At 43.0% G+C, this 20,240-nt stretch overlaps 1 protein-coding gene across 2 annotated transcripts in view; it reads right to left on the bottom strand.

Annotated features, from left to right (window-relative positions):
* Positions 1 to 987: 987 nt before the first annotated feature.
* LOC134226376 (zinc finger protein 569-like) overlaps positions 988 to 20,240 on the bottom strand; it is a 43,892-nt gene continuing 24,639 nt past the window's right edge. The window contains exon 4 of one of the 2 annotated variants that reach the window (XM_062707121.1): positions 988 to 1,026. In XM_062707121.1, coding sequence (XP_062563105.1) covers positions 1,003 to 1,026 — 24 coding nt within the window. In that variant the 3' untranslated portion in view covers positions 988 to 1,002. Of the gene's footprint in view, positions 1,027 to 9,674; positions 9,724 to 20,240 lie in introns of those variants that run through there. The other variant, XM_062707123.1, reaches the window with a different exon arrangement.

The following is a 20,240-nucleotide window of genomic DNA, read 5'->3' as shown; positions in this document are numbered from 1 at the left end:
TACACCTTACTTACTTATGAATCCTGTACACCTCCGGTGGTGCAAAGGGCCGACTTGAAAGATCTCCATCCTGAGCGTTGGCCGGCTATCGCTTAGACCTGTTGCCAGGTTAGATTTCGGTCGACTTCTTTTATTTCTTTATTGAGGCTTCGCCGCCATGAGCCTCTGGGTCTGCCTCTGCTGCGATGTCCCGCTGGGTTCCAGTCTAATGCTTGCTTACAGATTTCGTTTCCGCCCCTACGTAGAGTGTGGCTGACCCAGCCCCACTTCCGATCCCGAATTTCTGTTGCTATCGGCCTCTGGTGACAACGACGATGGAGCTCGTTGTTTGAGATCCAGTTGTGAGGCCATCAGGCCCGAATTATATACCGCAGGCATCTGTTAATGAACACCTGCAGCCGTTGAGTGTTCTCCATTGATACACACCATGTTTCGCTAGCGTATAACAGCACAGATTTCACGTTAGAGTTGAAAATTCGTATATTGGTGCGTTCACTTATCTGCCTGTTTTTCAAGATATTTCTTAAACTCGCAAAGGCAGCCCTTGCTTTCTTGATCCGTGCGCCTATGTCGATCTTGGTACCGCCATCTGACGCCATTTGGCTACCAAGATATTGGAAGCTTGCAACATTCTCCACTGGTTGCCCGGCTACTATGAAACTGGAAGGAGTCTCCGTGTTTACATCCAACGATTTAGTTTTGTTGACGTCAGAGGCGCATCCACGTTCCGAGTCGTGGGTAGGACAAATAGGTAATACCGATTTGGGCACAAGTCCTGATATTAGCATTAGCACTAGACGATTCGCACAAATTCGAATGTGTTACAAGCCTAGAATATTGTTTGCAAGTTGCATCATTCCAAGCCGTTGATAGATAATTATTTGGGATTAATCGCTATCTCTTAGATGGAATCAAAGCACTTTCCAACAGTCGATTTCGGTTCTGGTCACGTTCTTGCGAATGCTGGAGAAGAAAGGAAGGCGCAGATAGCTCTACGACTTCTCATAGGTGCCACGGAAGGTTAGTCTGGAAGGTACAACAGTAGGAATCGTTTTGGTAGAACGTGAACAACAACATAATCAATTCTAAAAATCATCTGAATTTGAGAAAATCTTTGTGGACAGAATACTCACATAATTTGAGAAAATTTCTTTAATTTTCTGGACAAATATTACTTTTCCAAAATGGTTTATGATTTTCCCAAGAAGCATGACAAAGATCTTGGAATCTTTTGGTTATCGAATATCTTTACAAGGTTTCAGCGGAAATTATAGATCACAGAAATTTGTATAAATCTGCAATGGTTTCATCAAAGAGAAACGGACGTCTTACTTAGAACAAAATGCATTCAAAATCATTATCGCCCAGTGCCAAATGCACAGTGTGTGCTTCCAATAATCCATTTAAACGTGCTAAGTAACATTACTTCTTAAAAAAATCGCATTTGATTTCAAACACCTTTTTCACCTCGGGAAAACCAAGGATATTTTACCAATTACAAAGGTTTAGTATGTTGTCGGATCGGCTGCTTTCCAAAATGTATAGTATGGAGGATTTCTAGTGCGAAAGCTTTACTGCAACTTTGCCTAATACTTAGTTGTTTGAATTCCATAATGGGCCTAAAGCGCTAGTTGTAGCAATTTAAAATAAATAATTGAAATTATGTTATCATTTAGTATAAAATACTATTACTAACGCTTTAACTCCTTTATTAGTAAAATAAAAACAGCAATTGGTTAGGCCGAGTCGTAGAAAAACCGTCACAACCCGAGCAGGAGAAATTGGCTCAATAATACCTAATTCTGTTATTGATACCATACTCTGTTATGAACTAGCCCTGCATAAGAGGTAAAATACCAAAGGAATAATACCAAAAACTAATATGCACAATACTTAAGCCATAACATACTCAGTTATTAAATTGAATTTCAATACCAAATGCATAACCAATTATTATTCGTTTGGTATTGAAATACCTAAGCATGTTATGCCTCAAGTATTCTGCATATAAGTTTTTGGTATTATTTTTTGGTATTTTACCTCTTATGCAAGGCTACTTCATACCAATTTCTGTTATTGAGGTCGTCGCTCCTGCTCGGGAATAGAAGTCCGCCATACAACCCATTATGGAATTTAGCCTCTTAAAAGAATTATTGAATAAATTATTGGAATCGAAATTACTAAATAATCTAAAAAATCATTATTTTAGACATCTTTGATTATCGGTCTTATAAAGTACCTGAAGTACTTAAGAACAATTAGTAGTCTATTTCTTAAAGATCCCAGAAACCTCTATTATTATTTTTTAGACTCTAATTTACTTTGAAATCACCTTTTGCCAACACACAGATTCTTGTCAGCCAATGACTTCATATGTTCTTTTCATAATCATGGGTAGGACAATGCTTTGACTGTCCCACCCAGGAAAATTCATGCGTAGGACATGTCCTACTTGTCCCACCCACTCTCGGCGCCACTGGTTGACGTTGATGACTAAACCTGCCGAGGAGGAGCGCTCGGCAAGGTCGTTGAGCTTACTCTGCATATCAGAGCGCCGTTGCGCGAGGAGTGCAACGTCATCCGCCAATTCGAAGTCGTTTAGGTGCTCCATGGTTATAGGCTGCCATAACAGCCCGCGGTTTGGTTCACGGTCAATCGCATCTACCAGAATCTCATCGATTACGATGAGGAACAGTAACGGTGATAGAATACATCCTTGCCTCACACCAGCTACGACCCGGATAGGGTCGGACAGGACCCCATTGTGCAGCACTCTACACGAAAAGGCCTCGTACTGTGCTTCGATGAGGCCGATGATTTTATCAGGAACCCCCTTGCGTCTCAGGGCGCCCCACATATTCTCGTGATTGAGACGGTCGAAAGCTTTTTCGTAGTCAATGAATACCAAGTAAAGGGACTCATGGAATTCGTTGACCTGCTCCAGAATGATGCGGAGCGTGACAATATGGTCCACACAGGATCTTCCGGCACGGAATCCGGCTTGCTGCCGCCGGAGAGTCGCATCGATCTTCTCCTGAATCCGGGCTAGGATAATTTTGCACAGAACTTTGAGAACGGTACACAGCAACATAATGCCTCGCCAGTTATCGCATACAGTCAGGTCACCCTTTTTGGGCACCTTCACTAAGATACCTTGCATCCAGTCGACCGGGAAAGTTGCGGTGTCCCAGATATTACGAAATAAACGATGCAGTAGTTGAGCGGATGTCATGGGGTCAGCTTTGAGCATCTCGGCTGATATGCGGTCGACCCCTGGGGCTTTATTCGATTTCATGCTTTGGATGGCTGTTTGAATCTCTAGCAGTGATGGAACTTCGGTATTGACACGTGTTATACGTCGGATCCTAGGCAGATCATGCCGAGGTGGTGATGGCCTGGTTGGCACTTGAAAAGTTGTTCGAAGTGCTCGAACCAGCGTTTCAGCTGGTCAGTTGGGTCGGTCAATAACTGATCATTCGCGTCTTTCACAGGCATCGTTGCATTCATCTTCGCCCCGCTTAAGCGTCGTGAGATATCGTAGAGGAGGCGAATGTCCCCGGTTGCGGCGGCTCTCTCTCCTTCGTCGGCCAGAGAGTCTGCCCACGCTCGCTTGTCCCGTCGACATGAGCGTTTTACTTCCTTCTCAAGAGCCGTGTATCGTTGACGGGCTAAGACTTTGGCTCCTCTGGTTTTCGATCGCACTATCGCGGCTTTGGCTTCTCTTCGCTCCTTTATCTTCCTCCAGGTCTCATCGGTGATCCATTGTTTTCTCTGGGTGCGTAGTTCACCCAGATTGTTCTCGCTGGTGGCGATGAAGGCATTCTTGATGGCGGTCCATTGGTCTTCCACGCTGCCACCGTCCGGAATATCTGCAGCACGCGTCTCCAGTTCTTCAACGAAGGACCGTTTCACCGTGGCATCTTCCAGTCGGCGTGTGTTGAATCGTCGTCCAACTCTTTCCTCCTGCCGACGAATCCGCGCAATGCGCAGGCGTATTTCGCCGATGAGGAGGTGATGATCAGACGCGATATCGGCACTACGTTTATTCCGAAGGCTCCGTTTCCATTTTCGGCTGATGCAGATGTGGTCGATTTGATTTTCTGTAAAGCCGTCACGGGAGACCCACGTGACCTTGTGAACCGGTCGATGAGGGAAGAGCGATCCCCCGATCACCATGTCGTTATTACCACAAAATTCTGCGAACAGCTCTCCGTTTTCGCTCATTTCTCCGAGACCATGGCGTCCCATAATGCGCTCATGGTTCGAGTTGTCGGATCCGATCTTCGCATTGAAGTCGCCCAAACAGATCTTGATATCACCCTTCGACATTCAATCTACGACGGCATTGAGTTGACTGTAGAAGTTCTCTTTGTCTTGCAGATCGGCAGCATCGGTTGGCGCATAACATTGGATTATAGTAAGGTTTCGGACCCGTGTTCTAAATCTGGCAACGATTATCCTTTCACTTATAGGTTCCCACTTCATAAGCGCAGAGTGTGCCTGAGCGCTTAGTAGGAAGCCAACTCCGCGATGCCGGGGAGCGTGTTCACCTCGTAAACCAGAGTAAAGCAGAACTTGTCCCGACGGCGTTTTGTGTTCTCCAAAGTTTGGCCAACGGACTTCACTCAGTCCCAGGATCTCAAGCTTCATGCGGCGTGCCTCATTGGCAAGTTGTGCCAATTTACCCTGCTGGGCTAGGGTTAAAACGTTCCATGTTCCTATTCGTGTCCGTTGTTTCGCGCTAAGAGTCGTCGCCGTAAAATCAGTCCGTATTCTTTCATTATCGGATTCTCGAACAAATTGATGTTTCGGGAACAGTAGGTTGTTGGCCCAAGGTTCCCTATCCACCGGGATGGGGCTGCCATCTTAGGTATAGCTTCCGGGAATAGCATTTCATACTCAGCCGCTGGATGCCAGAACAGACGCTGTTGGAGCCGCACCTCCTTGGTGGACAGACGCTCGATCAGTCGGGTCAAATTTGTTTGAAGTCCCACCCAACACCAGGACTAGGCTAGTGCGCTTTGAGCGGCACACGGTCGCTGTGATAGGGCCTGCTTGGGGACACATTTTATAGAAGTTCAACAGAGCCCACTGTCGAACCCCACCACATCCTAGGCAGACCCCATAGTACGCACCCTCTCACTCTAGCTGATGTCAGAAGGACAACAGTGCCCAGGCTGCACTACCAGCTAAGTACGCAACCCTTAGCTGGCGGTCAATTGTCATCGGACGACCCGTGGAAGCGTGAGTATTGGAACTTGTGAGGACCAGAGCTATGCTAGGCGCCCCTTCCCGGATGTCGACTCACCATTTCGCAGCACCATGTTTCGCTAGCGTATAACAGCACAGATTTCACGTTAGAGTTAATAATTCGTATTTTGGTGCGTTCACTTATCTGCCTGTTTTTCAAGATATTTCTTAAACTCGCAAAGGCAGCCCTTGCTTTCTTGATCCGTGCGCCTATGTCGATCTTGGTACCGCCGTCTGACGCCATTTGGCTACCAAGATATTGGAATAGCTTTCAACATTCTCCACTGGTTGCCCGGCTACTATGAAACTGGAAGAAGTCTCCGTGTTTACATCCAACGATTTGGTTTTGTTGACGTTGATGACTAAACCTGCCGAGGAGGAGCGCTCGGCAAGGTCGTTGAGCTTATACTCTGCATGTCAGAGCGCCGTTGCGCGAGGAGTGCAACGTCATCCGCCAATTCGAAGTCGTTTAGGTGCTCCATGGTTATAGGCTGCCATAACAGCCCGCGGTTTGGTTCACGGTAAATCGCATCTACCAGAATCTCATCGATTACGATGAGGAACAGTAACGGTGATAGAATACATTCTTGCCTCACACCAGCTACGACCCGGATAGGGTCGGACAGGACCCCATTGTGCAGCACTCTACACGAAAAGGCCTCGTACTGTGCTTTGATGAGGCCGATGATTTTATCAGGAATCCCCTTGCGTCTCAGGGCGCCTCACATATTCTCGTGATTGAGACGGTCGAAAGCTTTTTCGTAGTCAATGAATACCAAGTAAAGGGACTCTTGGAATTCGTTGACCTGCTCCAGAATGATGCGGAGCGTGACAATATGGTCCACACAGGATCTTTCGGCACGGAATCCGGCCTGCTGCCGCCGGAGAGTCGCATTGATCTTCTCCTGTATCCGGGCTAGGATAATTTTGCACAGAACTTTGAGAACGGTACACAGCAACATAATGCCTCGCCAGTTATCGCATACAGTGCACAGTGGTCCAGGTAGCATACAATCCGGTAATGAGTTGTTCAAGCCGAAAATAGCAGAGATAGAAAAAAAACTTTGTTCTACAAAAATACTCCTACGGCAAGGGGCTTATTGAGGTTTTCATAATAATTAGAGTGGGCCACATTTGAAAAAAATGAAAAATAAAACTTTTTCATTTGCAGAGATACGGGTATACAATGTTCCGCGAAGTTGTAGTTCAGCCAGATTCCAAGAATTTTGCACAAAAAATTATTTCTGTAGCTTTTAAATTGACTGATTTAGAGCAATTTTCCCAAGTTTACTTAGGGTGACCCTTAAAAAACAGTTTTTTGCTCTAACTTTTTTGTTTCAAATTTCTCAGCAATGTGATGTTCAGACCACTTTTTGTGCTTTGCAGGGCGCAACTTTTCATGGGCTTAACGGTGCCATATCTTATACGGATCAAAAGTTATTGAGGTTTTTCTTCGAAAAAAACGTTTTCTTCTAACGGCTGTATCTATGAATGGCGCAAACATTTTTTCAATCTGTTTTCTTGACCTTATTCTACTATTTCTAGGCTTCATTCCAGGGTATTTAAATCGAGGGGGCAATTGAAAATAACCCCATATTATTGCAATGGAAAATTACCGTTTTTTTTCATTTTCAAGCACTAATTCGCTATTTTTATGTGTTTTGCTTCCATGGTTTACTTCGTGATATGGCAAACGCCACACCATTTTGTTATAGAGCCTGAGCAGAAGCTATTATCTTGAAAACAGCAGTTCTTATGAACTTGATATGAATAAGAGGTAACATGACAAAAATAATAACAAAAATTAATATCCAAAATAAATACTTCAGGCATAACATTATCAGATATTTTAATACAAAACGAAAAATAATTATGTTTTGCCTATGATATTGTAATAACAACATATGTTATGCCTTGAATATTTTGTATATTACTTTTTGTTATTTTATATCTTATACATGTGAGTAATTCTCGCTGAGCCACTATTTTCACGAGGTCTTTGAAAATGCCCAAATTTATGTTCATTCGAATGCTTTCGGCGAGTTTATTAGGGATCCGAGTTAAATTTTTCAGAAAGATGGACCCCTCGTTAGTTATAGACGAAATCACTTTTATGGACCCCTCGATTTTTGTCAATTCTCGACTCACCAAAACTGTCATAACTCCAACATTTCTCAACCGATTTTAGAGATCAGCATATCGTTGGAGGAAGAGAGTGTTCTCAATTTGCAATAATTACAATGGAGCAGCCATGTTTGATTTGGCTGCCACATTGGATTTATTTTTAAAAACTATTGTTTTGCTAGGTTTACAACCACCGATTTTGAATATCACTGCATCGATGGAAAGCTTAGCGGCCCCCTACGACATCAGTTCATTGATTTCATACACTATTCTACGCCAAACATATTTTGAAAATGAAGAGCATATCTACAACAGTAATTTATTTGGAAGGCTCAAAACTTTAGTCCAATACCAAATCCAATATGGCTGCCCCATTTTTATTATTGCAAATTTAGGATACACTCTTTCTCTTTCCAACGATATACTGATCCCTAAGATCGGTTGAGAAATGTTGGAGTTATGACAATTTTGGTGAATCAAGAATTGACAATAATCGAGGGGTCCATAAAAGTGATTTGGTCTATAACTAACGAGGAGTCCATCTTTCTGAAAAATTTTACTCGGATCCCTAATAAACTCGCCGAAAGCATTCGAATTAACATAAATTTGGGCATTTTCAAAGACCTCGTGCAAATAGTGGCCCGGTCTCTGCGAGAATTACTCACGTTGTATAAGATATGAAATAACAAAAAGTAATATACAAAATATTCAAGGCATAACATATGTTGTTATTACAATATCAACGGCAAAACATAATTATTTTGCGTTTTGTATTAAAATATCTGATAATGTTATGCCTGAAGTATTTATTTTGGATATTAATTTTTGTCATGTTACCTCTTATTCATATCAAGTTCATAAGAACTGCTGTTTTCAAGATATTAGCTTCTGCTCAGGCTCTATAACAAAATGGTGTGGCGTTTGCCATATCACGAAGTAAGCCATGGAAGCAAAACACATAAAAATAGCAAATTAGTGCTTGAAAATGGAAAAAAACGGTAATTTTTCATTGCAATAATATGGGGTTATTTTCAATTACCCCCTCAATTTAAATACCCTGAAATGAAGCCTGGAAGTAGTAGAATAAGGTCGAGAAAACAGATTGAAAAAATGTTTGCGCCATTCATAGATACAGCCGTTAGAAGAAAACGTTTTTTTCGAAGAAAAACCTCAATAACTTTTGATCCGTATAAGATATGGCAACGTTAAGCCCATGAAAAGTTGCGCCCTGCAAAGCACAAAAAGTGGTCTGAACATCACATTGCTGAGAAATTTGAAACAAAAAAGTTAGAGCAAAAAAACTGTTTTTTTAAGGGTCACCCTAAGTAAACTTGGGAAAATTGCTCTAAATCAGTCAATTTAAGAGCTACAGAAATAATTTTTTGAGCAAAATTCTTGGAATCTGGCTGAACTACAACTTCGCGGAACATTGTATACCCGCATCTCTGCAAATTAAAAAGTTTTATTTTTAATTTTTTTCACCCTAATTTTTATGAAAACCTCAATAAGCACCTTACCGTTAGGAACAACTTTGTAGAACAAAGTTTTTTTCTATCTCTGCTATTTTCGGCTTGAAAAACTTATTACCACTTTGTCTCCTCCCTGGACCAATGTGCAGTGAGGTCACCCTTTTTGGGCTCACTAAGATAACTTGCATCCAGTCGACCGGGAAAGTTGCGGTGTCCCAGATACTACGAAATAAACGATGCAGTAGTTGAGCTGATGTCATGGGGTCAGCTTTGAGCATCTCGGCTGATATGCGGTCGACCCCTGGGGCCTTATTCGATTTCATGCTTTGGATGGCTGGTTGAATCTCTAGCACTGATGGAGCTTCGGTATTGACGCGTGTTATACGTCGGATCCTAGGCAGATCATGCCGAAGTGGTGATGGCCTGGCTGGCACTTGAAAAAGTTGTTCGAAGTGCTCGAACCAGCGTTTCAGCTGGTCAGTTGGGTCGGTCAATAACTGATCATTCGCGTCTTTCACATGCATCGTTGCATCTTCGCCCCGCTTAAGCTTCGTGATATATCGTAGAGGAGGCGAATGTCCCCGGTTGCGGCGGCTCTCTCTCCTTCGTCGACCAGAGAGTCTGCCCACGCTCGCTTGTCCCGTCGACATGAGCGTTTCACTTCCTTCTCAAGAGCCGCGTATCGTTGACGGGCTAAGACTTTGGCTCCTCTGGTTTTCGATCGCTCTATCGCGGCTTTGGCTTCTCTTCGCTCCTCTATCTTCCTCCAGGTCTCATTGGTGATCCATTGTTTTCTCTGGGTGCGTAGTTCGCCCAGATTGTTCTCGCTGGTGGCGATGAAGGCATTCTTGATGGCGGTCCACTTTTACACCGGAGGTATCTAAACAGAAATGTAAAATAAGAACGCAACTCAAAATTAGCCGTGAGTTTCTAAATTTAGCGCCCCATACTGGGTTGCTAAATTTGAATACAGGGTTTCTATTCTGAGAAACGTCACTTTGATGTTGATAAAAAATTGCAGGAAATCTGTTTTTCTTTTGAAGAACAATTTCGGCGTAAATTAAATAGCAAGGAAAATATTCCCAAGTAACATTTCAAGTTTTTTCCGCTCTAGGAATGGTTTTCAAGATCAAAATAAAAGATCTACTAATAAAACCAGCTTTTAAACGACAACTTTTGGATGACCACTGTAAGAGTATGACCAAGTGGCCCTCTCTAGATGACCACTAAAAACCTTCTATAAGAGTAAAATGAAACCCTTTTTAAACCACTCATAAAAAAGGAATTTGGAAAAAATAATGATAAGGAAAATGAATTGTTGATGCCAATCATGATTAGAATGACTGCCAAATATTATTTCTTCAGATTTGTTTTTCGATGTACTTCAATCGAAATGAACGGCGCGTTCGATTTCATGATGAAAGCTAGTGAAAAAATTAGCTTGAACACCACGCGCCAGCGGAATTAGGGCCAGAGTAGAATTACGGCCAGAGTAGACGCGAAGTGCGATGCGAAGCGAAGCGTCCATACGATTTAACAGCTCCTTATTGTTGATTGTTATTCCCTTGCGGGCAATTTTCGCGCGGCGTCGCGTAGACGCGTCTACTCTGGCAGGCACCTTATGTAGTTTTGGGCAATGAATTTAAATAATTACAATAACAATATTATACAAGTCAACTGAAACTATTGATGTTCCACCACAAAATATTTGTAATTAAAATGAATTAACTAGAAAGTGCTTAGGGACGATTCAAATATGACGTCCACTACTTTTTGAGATTTCTAGACCCCCCCTCCCCCCTCTGTCACGCTTTTTTATATACCTAGTATATGTAGTGTCACAAAATCTTAGACCCCCTCCCCCCTAAAACCAGTGACATCATTGTTGAACGACCCCTTAACGCGGTGAAAATATCGTTTAATCATGAATTACAGTGATAAATTTCACCGACTTGAAAATGCTTCTTCATTTTCAACATGGCCATCATGAGTTTTGATCAGAAAAATATTGCTCTTATTTTACACCGTTATAAACTCTTCGCAATGCAAATATTCTTATTGGGGTTGTTCATTTGACCATATTATGACTAAAAATTGTAGCTTTATTCGTGCTTTGAAAATAGGATTTATTAAGCTCTTCATTACAATTTCAGAGCTGCTTATAAGATCAGTCGGCATTTGACGTTTGAAGTTTTTCAGCGGATTTATTAATGGTCTATTAATAGCAATAAAATAGCCAATAAAACTAAGCAACTAGCCACGGTGATTGCTTTCATAAATCCGTTTTAAAAATTAAATAAATCCAACCAGCATGGAAATTGTTACTTGGGTTCATTTTTATGGATCTAGTGCCCCATTTCAACTCCGCGAAGAAGTAATTACAGTAATAGATCAGCTATAATGAGGAGCAATGCGCACCGGCGCCCGCTAGAGCCCGAAATATTCATGGATTGTTCGGCGAAAGAAAATTCTACTGTTTTCCTATTGCAAGTTGTTCCAAGAAGGAGGTCTTCCAGGAATCCCTCAGAAAGTTCCTTTCGTAATTGTTGAGTATGTTCTTCAAGTAGTTCATCCAGAAACAGAGATAAAAATGTGGTAGCATTTCTGCAGGGTTTTGTCAAGAGATTCCTGTAGGAAAACTGGTGGGAATCTCAGGAGGAATTCTTCGACTGCAAGTATGAATCCCCGAAGGAAATTTCCAGGAGGAAGGAAATCCAGAAGATGACGAGTTCTATTCCCGTTTCGGTCAAGGATGTTTTCGAGTGGTCTCCTTGAGCGTAGTTGTCACATAAAATACATACTCATGCAATGGTGAGCACAGAAAAGCTTTCAATTGATAACTGAGGAAATGCTAATAGAATACAGAGTTGAGCAGCTAGCCAAGTTCCAGGTGGAATGTAGAGCCATTGAAGAAAAAGATGACTACTTTTAGCAACGCCCGGTGAGAACTCAATATGTTTACGAAGTCGCTATACCTAAAACAGAAACCACCGGTGGGAAGATGGGGCGCTATCCTAAAATAGCACTCGGGAGGGAGCGCTATAATAAGAATAGCGATGAGGACTCCCGTGGAGGTGCTCTAAGACAGCTTGCAGATGACTGCGTTGTATCCGTTTCGGGGCCAACAGCAATTGATCTGCAAGCACGGACCATTGCAAGATACTCTGGACAATTTGTCCACTTGGGCTACGAAGCTGGAATTCTCTCCGGAAAAAACTGAGATGGTTGTCTTTTCAAAAAAACGTAAGCCGGCAAAGTTCCCACTCCAACTGATGGGTAAGACTACAGTGACTATAATAACAGTGTCGTCAAGTGTCAGAATTGGAACAGAATCGTCTGTCAGTTCCATACAAATGCGCGTTCCAAACGAGCAGGAGACCTGTCAAACGTGGCACATGACGTTACTCTTCTTATAGGACTCTAGGTAAGACAATCACTCATAGCATGTCTTCTAAATACCTCGGGGTCTGGTTCGACTCGAAATGCACCTTCGGGAAGCACATTGTGTATCTGACACAAAAATGCTAGAAACGGATCAACTTCATGCGATCAATAACCGGAACATGGTGGGGAGCGCATCCCGAAGATCTTATGACGTTGTATGGAACAATCATTTTGTCGGTCCTCGAATACGGTAGTTTCTGCTTCCAGTCCGCGGCTAAAACACACATGCTGAAGCTTCAACGGATTCAGTACCGCTGTCTTCGTATCGCGTTAGGATGTATGAATTCGACACATACGGTGAGCTTGGAAGTACTGCCACTAACAGATCGTTTCGCGGAATTATCGCTCCGTTTCCTCATCCGTTGTGAGGTTCTCAATCCGTTGGTTATTGACAACAATCCTCAATCTCGATTCATGAGTAATGAGTATTTACCACTGGTATATGACGCTGGCACGGCAAATGCTGGGTAAAGCGAACCATTGGTACTTCGCGTACCTGAAGGAATGAAATAGACCCAATTTCGCGGTCCTTAGCCTCTTACCCAGCTACTCCTATCCCTACCTCCTCGTGGTGCTGGCCGGGATACGAGCAACCTTAGGGAAGATCGGGTAATTAACCCCGGTGGGAACTATGGTCGTATGCTGACAGGGAAGGGGGGGTTTGCTCCTCTCTGGAGGTGCAAATCTTACTGAGCGTCTGTTCTCCATGTCAGGATCGGCTCACAACAGCGTCTAATCTCCATGTTAGGGGCTGATCATCGTCCGAGTGCCAGCGAGGGACTCTGCGTATCCGCCTGGATGTGGGCAGAGCCCTATGTGTAGCTGATGTACTTCAAGGAAGAATAGATTGCGAAAGAATTTCAAGTCAACAAGTCAACATGAACGTTCAACCAAGACCGCTACGGAACAGTTCGATGCTGAGGCTCCCCCTTCGTCGCACTAACTACGGTGCAGAAACTGGAATCTACGGCCTCCTGTTATATTTTCTTGACTATGTGCGTTTTTAGTATTAATTAATATTTACATAAATCATTAGGGCCAATTGTAGTCTGTTGATGAAATCACACAATCTTCTTCTTCTTCTTCTATATACATAAAAATGAATTTCTGTCTGTCTGTGCCTTATAGACTCGGAAACTACTGAACCGATCGACGTGAAAATTTGTATGTAGAGGTTTTTGGGGCCGGGGAAGGTTCTTAAGATGGTTCGAGATCCCTCCCCGCTTTGGAAAGGGAGGCTCCCATACAAATGAAACACCAATTTCTTCATAACTCGAGATCTAATCAGAAAATAAATCAATTTTAGGAGAAACGAAGTTCGTCGGGTCTGCTAGTAAACAATAAATAAACCACAGACAATAAACAATAAGTGAAACTGTGCACCATGGTCCACCGGGAATAAGGTGGAATGGTCCTTCGGAAATTTAGGGGTTTGGTGTCAGGCCCTGCAAGCCAGCCTTTAAAAAAAACATAAGCAACGAACAATCAACAAGAGAGTACGGACCGGAACCATCGACGAAGACCACCGCGACGAAAAGAGACGCGATTGGAAACTCGGTTCGTGGAACTGCAAATCTCTCAACTTCATCGGGAGAACACGCATATTCGCCAATGTGCTCAAGGACCGTGGATTCGGTATCGTAGCGCTGCAGGAGGTTTGTTGGAAGGGATCAATGGTGCGAACGTTTAGAGGTAATCATACCATCTACCAAAGCTGCGGCAACACACACGAGCTGGGAACAGCTTTCATTGTGATGGGCGATATGCAAAGGCGCGTGATCGGGTGGTGGCCGATCAATGAAAGAATGTGCAGGTTGAGGATCAAAGGCCGGTTCTTCAACTTCAGCATAATCAACGCCCATAGCCCACACTCCGGAAGCACTGATGATGATAAGGACGCATTCTACGCGCAGCTGGAACGTGAGTACGACAGCATATCGTGGCGCTAACATCGATTCTGACCACTATCTTGTGATGGTGAAACTGCGCCCAAAACTATCCGTCATCAACAATGTTCGGTACCGACGACCGCCGCGGTACGACCTAGAGCGACTGAAGCAACCTGATGTCGCCACTGCATACGCGCAGTATCTCGAGGCAGCGTTGCCGGAAGAGGGTGTGCTCGATGGGCCCCTCTTGAGGACTGCATCGAATACAGTTAAAGCAACTATTAACGACGCAGCGTAAATCAACGTCGGGTATGTGGGACGAAGTCGACGGAACGATTGGTTCGACGAAGAGTGCAGACAGATTCTGGGGACACGTTCTGCCGGGCAAGGTACCCGGCAGAACGTGGAACGTTATAGACGGAAGCGGAGACAGCAGACCCGCCTTTTTCAGGAGAAGAAATGCCGCCTGGAAGAAGCGGAGTGCGAGGAAATGGAACAGCTGTGCCGTTCTCAAGAAACACGCAAGTTCTATCAGAAGCTCAACGCATCCCGCAAAGGCTTCGAGACGCGAGCCGAAATGTGCCGGCTGGGATAAGGATGGGAGCATCTTGACGGACGAACATGTGGTGATCGAAAGATGGAAGCAGCACTACAAGGAACATTTGAATGGCGCTGAGAGTACAGGCAGTGAAAGTCAAGACAGCGGAGGAGATGACTACGTCAGTTCAGCGGACGATGGAAGCCAACCAGCCTCCACCTTGAGGGAAGTTAAGGATGCCATCCAACAGCTTAAGACCAATAAAGCAGCTCGTAAGGATGGTATCGGAGTTAAGCTCATCAAGATGGGCCCGGAAAAGCTAGCCACTTGCCTGCACAAACTGATAGTCAGAATCTGGGAAACCATCTACAAGAAAGGCGACAAGCTGGAGTGTGAGAACTTTCGAGCGATCATCATCCTTAATGCCGCCTACAAAGTGATATCCCAGATCATTTTCCGTCGTCTGTGGGAAGATGACAAGCCGGCTTCGTTGACGGCCGCTCGACAACGGACCATATCTTTACTGTACGCAAATCCTTCAAAAATGCCGTGAATACCAGATCCTAACGCACCATCTGTTCGTTGATTTCAAGGCGGCATACGACAGTATAGACCGCGTAGAGCTATGGAAAATTATGGACGAGAACAGCTTCCCTGGGAAGCTTACCAGACTGATCAAAAGAACGTTGGATGGTGTGCAAAACTGGGTGAAAATTTCGGGCGAACATTCCAGTTCGTTCGAATCACGCCGGGGACTAAGACAAGGTAATGGTGTCTGTTGTTCAACATTGCGCTAGAAGATGTCATGCGGAGAGCCGGGTGTAACAGTCGGGGTACGATTTTCAACAGATCCAGTCAATTTATTTGTTTCGCGGATGACATGGACATTGTCTGTACACCCGCCTGAAACGTGAAGCAACAATAGTTGGACTGGTGATAAATGCTGGTGATAAAGACAAAGTACATGCTTGTGGGCGGAACCGAGCACGACAGGGCCCGCCTGGTAAGCAGTGTTACGATAGACGGGGATACCTTCGGGGTGGTCGAGGAATTCGTCTACCTCGGATCCTTGCTACAAAGCAAGACCATGCTGAGGGTGGCTGGGTTCGATTCCCGGTGCCGGTCTAGACAATTTTCGGAGTGGAAATTGTCTCGACTACCCTGGGCATAAAAGTATCATCGTGTTAGCCTCATGATATACGAATGCAAAAATGGTAACTTGGCTTAGAAACCTCGCAGTTAATAACTGTGGAAGTGCTTAATGAACACTAAGCTGCGAGGCGGCTCTGTCCCAGTGTGGGGATGTAATGCCAATAAGAAGAAGAAGAAGGATCCTTGCTAACGGTTGATAACAATGTTAGTTGTGAAATACGAAGGCGCATCATCTGTGGAAGTCGGGCCTACTACGGGCTCCAGAAGAAACTGCGGTCAAAAAAGATTCGCCACCGCATTAAATGTGTCATGTACAAGACGCTAATAAGTCCGGTTGTCCTCTACGGACATGAAACATGGACAATGCTCGAGGAGGACTTGCAAGCACTCGGAGTATTCGAGAGACGGGTGCCTAGGACCATCTTTGGCGGTGTGCAAGAAGACGGTGTGTAGCGCAAAGAATGAACCACGAACTCGCCCAACTCAGGGTGTCTACTCATCTGTAAAAACAAAATTCCCTGATTTTTCCAGATTTTTTCCAGGCGTTTTACATTAATTTCCAGGTAAAAACGAACGTGCCATATATAGATTTTAGCAGCGAAATAATCAATTCAAAAAAGTAAATATTGCGAAAAATATTTTTTCAAAGAATTTTTTGGTAGCATCACATAAACAATGTTACTTATTATATTACTTAAGAAATTCCTTCGCAAGTTCACCCAGAAATTGCTTCAGCCATTAAATCAAAATTCATTTGAAAATTTCTCTATAGAATCCATCGGAAAATCCTCCGGATTTTGAGAATTGCTTCAGAACTTCCTCCAGGATTTAATTTGAAAATTTCTTTGCTAAAACTTTAGAAAACATCTCAAGGAATTGTTCTGGAAATTTCTTTAGAGATGTATTTGGCGATTCCTTAACGATTTTTTTTTTTAATTTCTTTTGGTGTTTGTTCGAAAATGTCTTGCGAAAATCCCTCGGAAATACCTTTATAAAATACTTTCAAGATTTCTTCAGATATTCTACCAATATTTTTTTAGGGATTTCTTTAAAAATTTGATTACGAAAATTCTTTCGGAAATTTCTTTGAATTTTATTTCAGTTGTTTTTTTTAAGAAACTTAAGAAAACTTCTTAAGGAAATGTTCCGGAAATATGTTTGGGAATTCCTTCAGGAAACCCTTCAGAACTTCTTACGAAAACTTCTTAAGGAAATGTGTTTATGCAAAAATATGAGATTGCTGGGTCCAAGACGTTAGGCATAAGGACGTTGGGCATAAGTACGTTAGCCATAATATCTTCTTTATGTCGTGGGCTGTTTTTGGGGCATTTTATGCTAAACATCCTTTATGCCTAACGTACTAATGACTAACGTCCTTATACCTGTTCGCGTGACCAACATTTAGTTTGTTTGGACCTTGCAGCCAAGGTACCGGTGCTATAAGTGTCAAACGGCCAAGATATAGATTGGAAAATGGTTTTCAAACATCTCCATAGCAGAGAACTTACGTCTAAGCAGCGTTCTAACTGGTACATGGCCATGCACTCCAAAATCAACCATCGGGAATTGCTGTACCGAGAGCCAGAATCTGTAGAACATAAACTGTTTCGATGTCGAAGGATGCGTGACATCTGCATATCCCGGAGAAGAGATTTACTGTCCAGAGTACCTACACAATTTAATCAGCTTTGAACCACATAACTTCATTTATACTGTGCTTAGAAACGTGAATAGGAATTCGAAAAAGTTTATTATTAGGGTAATTCGTCAAATGTTGAACGGCTAATTTCTTCGCCTATTGTTGAACGCACGTGCATTTCTTATGAAAGTTCAACAATAGGCGACAAAATTAGCCGTTCAACATTTGGCGGTTTCCCCTACTACACTCAGGAAAATTCTACAGTTACCTTATAGAAGCACCAGAAAATTAATAAGGATTAGATAATTTTGTATTGTTGTATTGTCCATAACATTAGTAACTAAATAACTAGACGAAATATAAGGTTTTACGAAAAAAAATCACTGATTTACTGTAAAACCTTCGGAAAATGCTTAGGATATTTTTTTGAAATTCCTTGGAATTTTCTAGAAGCTCATTCAGAAGTATCTTGAGGAAAACCTTAGAAAACACCTGGAGGAGTTTTTCCGGATATTTTGCTTTTAAGAATTCTCTGGAAATGCTTCGAGAATACCTTTGAAAACTCCTTTTAAAAATCCATTCTAAAATCCTTCGGCTATTCTTTCAAGAATTCCTTTAGCAATAATCCTTCACAAATCATACTACACTTTTTGTTTGAAAATCCCTTCAGGTTCCCTTTCGGGAATTTCTTAAAGAACCCATACGAAAAATCGTCCGGAAATTCGTTTTCAAATTCCTCCGGGAATTCTTTTCGATTTTTATCTTAGAAATTCCTCCAGAAATAATTCAGAAAATTTCTAATCATTCTTTTGGACACTCTTTTAGTGATTTCTTTGATTAATTCCTTGGAAAACTCATCCCGAAATTTCTTCGGAAATTCCTCCAGGAATTGCTTTGAAAAATCCCAACTAATTTAGTGTTTCACCAACAATAGCTTCGGAATTTTGCCAAGAAGATGGCAAAACGTTTTTCGAGGAACAATGATCCATTAACGTTCCCTACATTTTCAATAGATTTGATTGGTATATTTAATCAAATATTTTAAGGTATTTTTTCATTCTTTGAGATGATCATGGTCACCGGGTATTGAAATTTCCCAGATTATGTCAGGAATTCCCTGATAACTCCAGGTATTTTCCAGGTAGTAGACACCCTGCAACTCTACGGCGAATCCAGTATCCAGAAGGTAGCTAAAGCCGGAAGGGTACGATGGGCAGGGCATGTTGCAAGAATGCCGGACAGCAACCCTGCAAAGATGGTGTTCGCTTCCGATCCGGCAGGTACGAGACGGCGTGGAGCGCAGCGAGCGAGATGGGCAGACCAGGTGCAAAACGACTTTGCGAGGGTGGGGCGTATTCGAGGATGGAGAGATGCGGCCTCGAACCGTGTATTGTGGCGTCACATTGTTGATTCAGTGTTATCTGTTTAGATGAACTGCCCATGATCGCATATTTGTAACATTTGCATTTTGGTTGATTTTGTAAATCGGTTGTCAATCCTCGCCACAAACTCAATAATTTCCAGCTTACCACAGATAAGCAAGATAGTAAAGCCTATTTTACTGTTGTGGGGTTAGATGCAGTAAATTGAGCTTTCTGAACGATTCACAGGCTTTTCACAAAATGAACAAAAAGGCGAGTGTTACAAATATGCGATCATGGGCAGTAAACTAAATAAATGAAAAATACTTGAGTGATATCTATCCTCCGCACGTGATGCATCCTGCGTGATACCGGGTGGGAGCCCATGAGTTTAGTCAGTTAGTCACGACTAGAAGAGGAGTCCCACATTCTGCTCGTCCCACATGGTAGTACGGCAACTACTAAACACGTGTGCTAGGCCAGCGAGTGATCCATTCTTTCTTGTTGAAACACATACACAAGACTAATAGAGCTTGTCTTCTTCTTCTTATTAGTATTACATCCCCCACTGGGACATTGCCGCCTCGCTGCTTAATGTTTATTTAGCACTTCCACAGTTATTAACCGCGACCGGTTTCTAAGCCAAGTTACCATTTTTGCATTCGTATGACTGAGGCTAACACGACTTTTATGCCCAGGGAAGTCGAGACAATTTCCAAAGCAAAAATTTCCTAGACCGGCACCGGGAATCGAACCCAGCCACCCTCAGCATGGTCTTGCTTTATAGCCGCGCATCTTACCGCTAGGCTAAGGAGGGCCCCTAAAGAGCTTGTATACAACAGATAAAAGAAATAATAGTTGAATACATTTCTGGAACATTCCAAAAGGTATAGAGCCACTTTAAATAGGACACCGTATCATGTAGAGAAGAAAATCTGTAATAAATAGTCGAGGGAAACGCATCGTTTTTCATACCCCGGCTAAATGGCCGGGTTCGGTAGTCATCATCTCGTGGCCTGTGGCTTCGATTTTCCTCCAGTTTCCCCGAACATTCAGGGGACTCTTCCACTGTATACAGCCAGCATGTTCGTGACCTTCTACGACATAACCGGCCTCTATCTGGTTATCGGTTGAATATTGTTTTCGCTATTCTGACTTCCGGCATTTGCACTATGTGAGCAGCCTACTGAAGTCTTGCGTCGATTTACAATGAAGTCTTCTTTCTTCATTCATGCGTTTGCACCACACTTTTTCCTCTTCTACAATGGCTCCACATTCCAACCGAAACTTGGCCTGCTGTTTTTTTGTAAGCTTCTCTATGCCCGCCATGAGTATGTATGTATCTTGTGTGTTAAATGCAATGGATACACTACG

Source organism: Armigeres subalbatus, chromosome 3, assembly GCF_024139115.2.
Source record: "Armigeres subalbatus isolate Guangzhou_Male chromosome 3, GZ_Asu_2, whole genome shotgun sequence".
NCBI lineage: Eukaryota > Metazoa > Arthropoda > Insecta > Diptera > Culicidae > Armigeres > Armigeres subalbatus.
The sequence above is the reverse complement of the archived record's forward strand: the minus strand, read 5'-3'. Positions and strand labels throughout refer to the sequence as shown.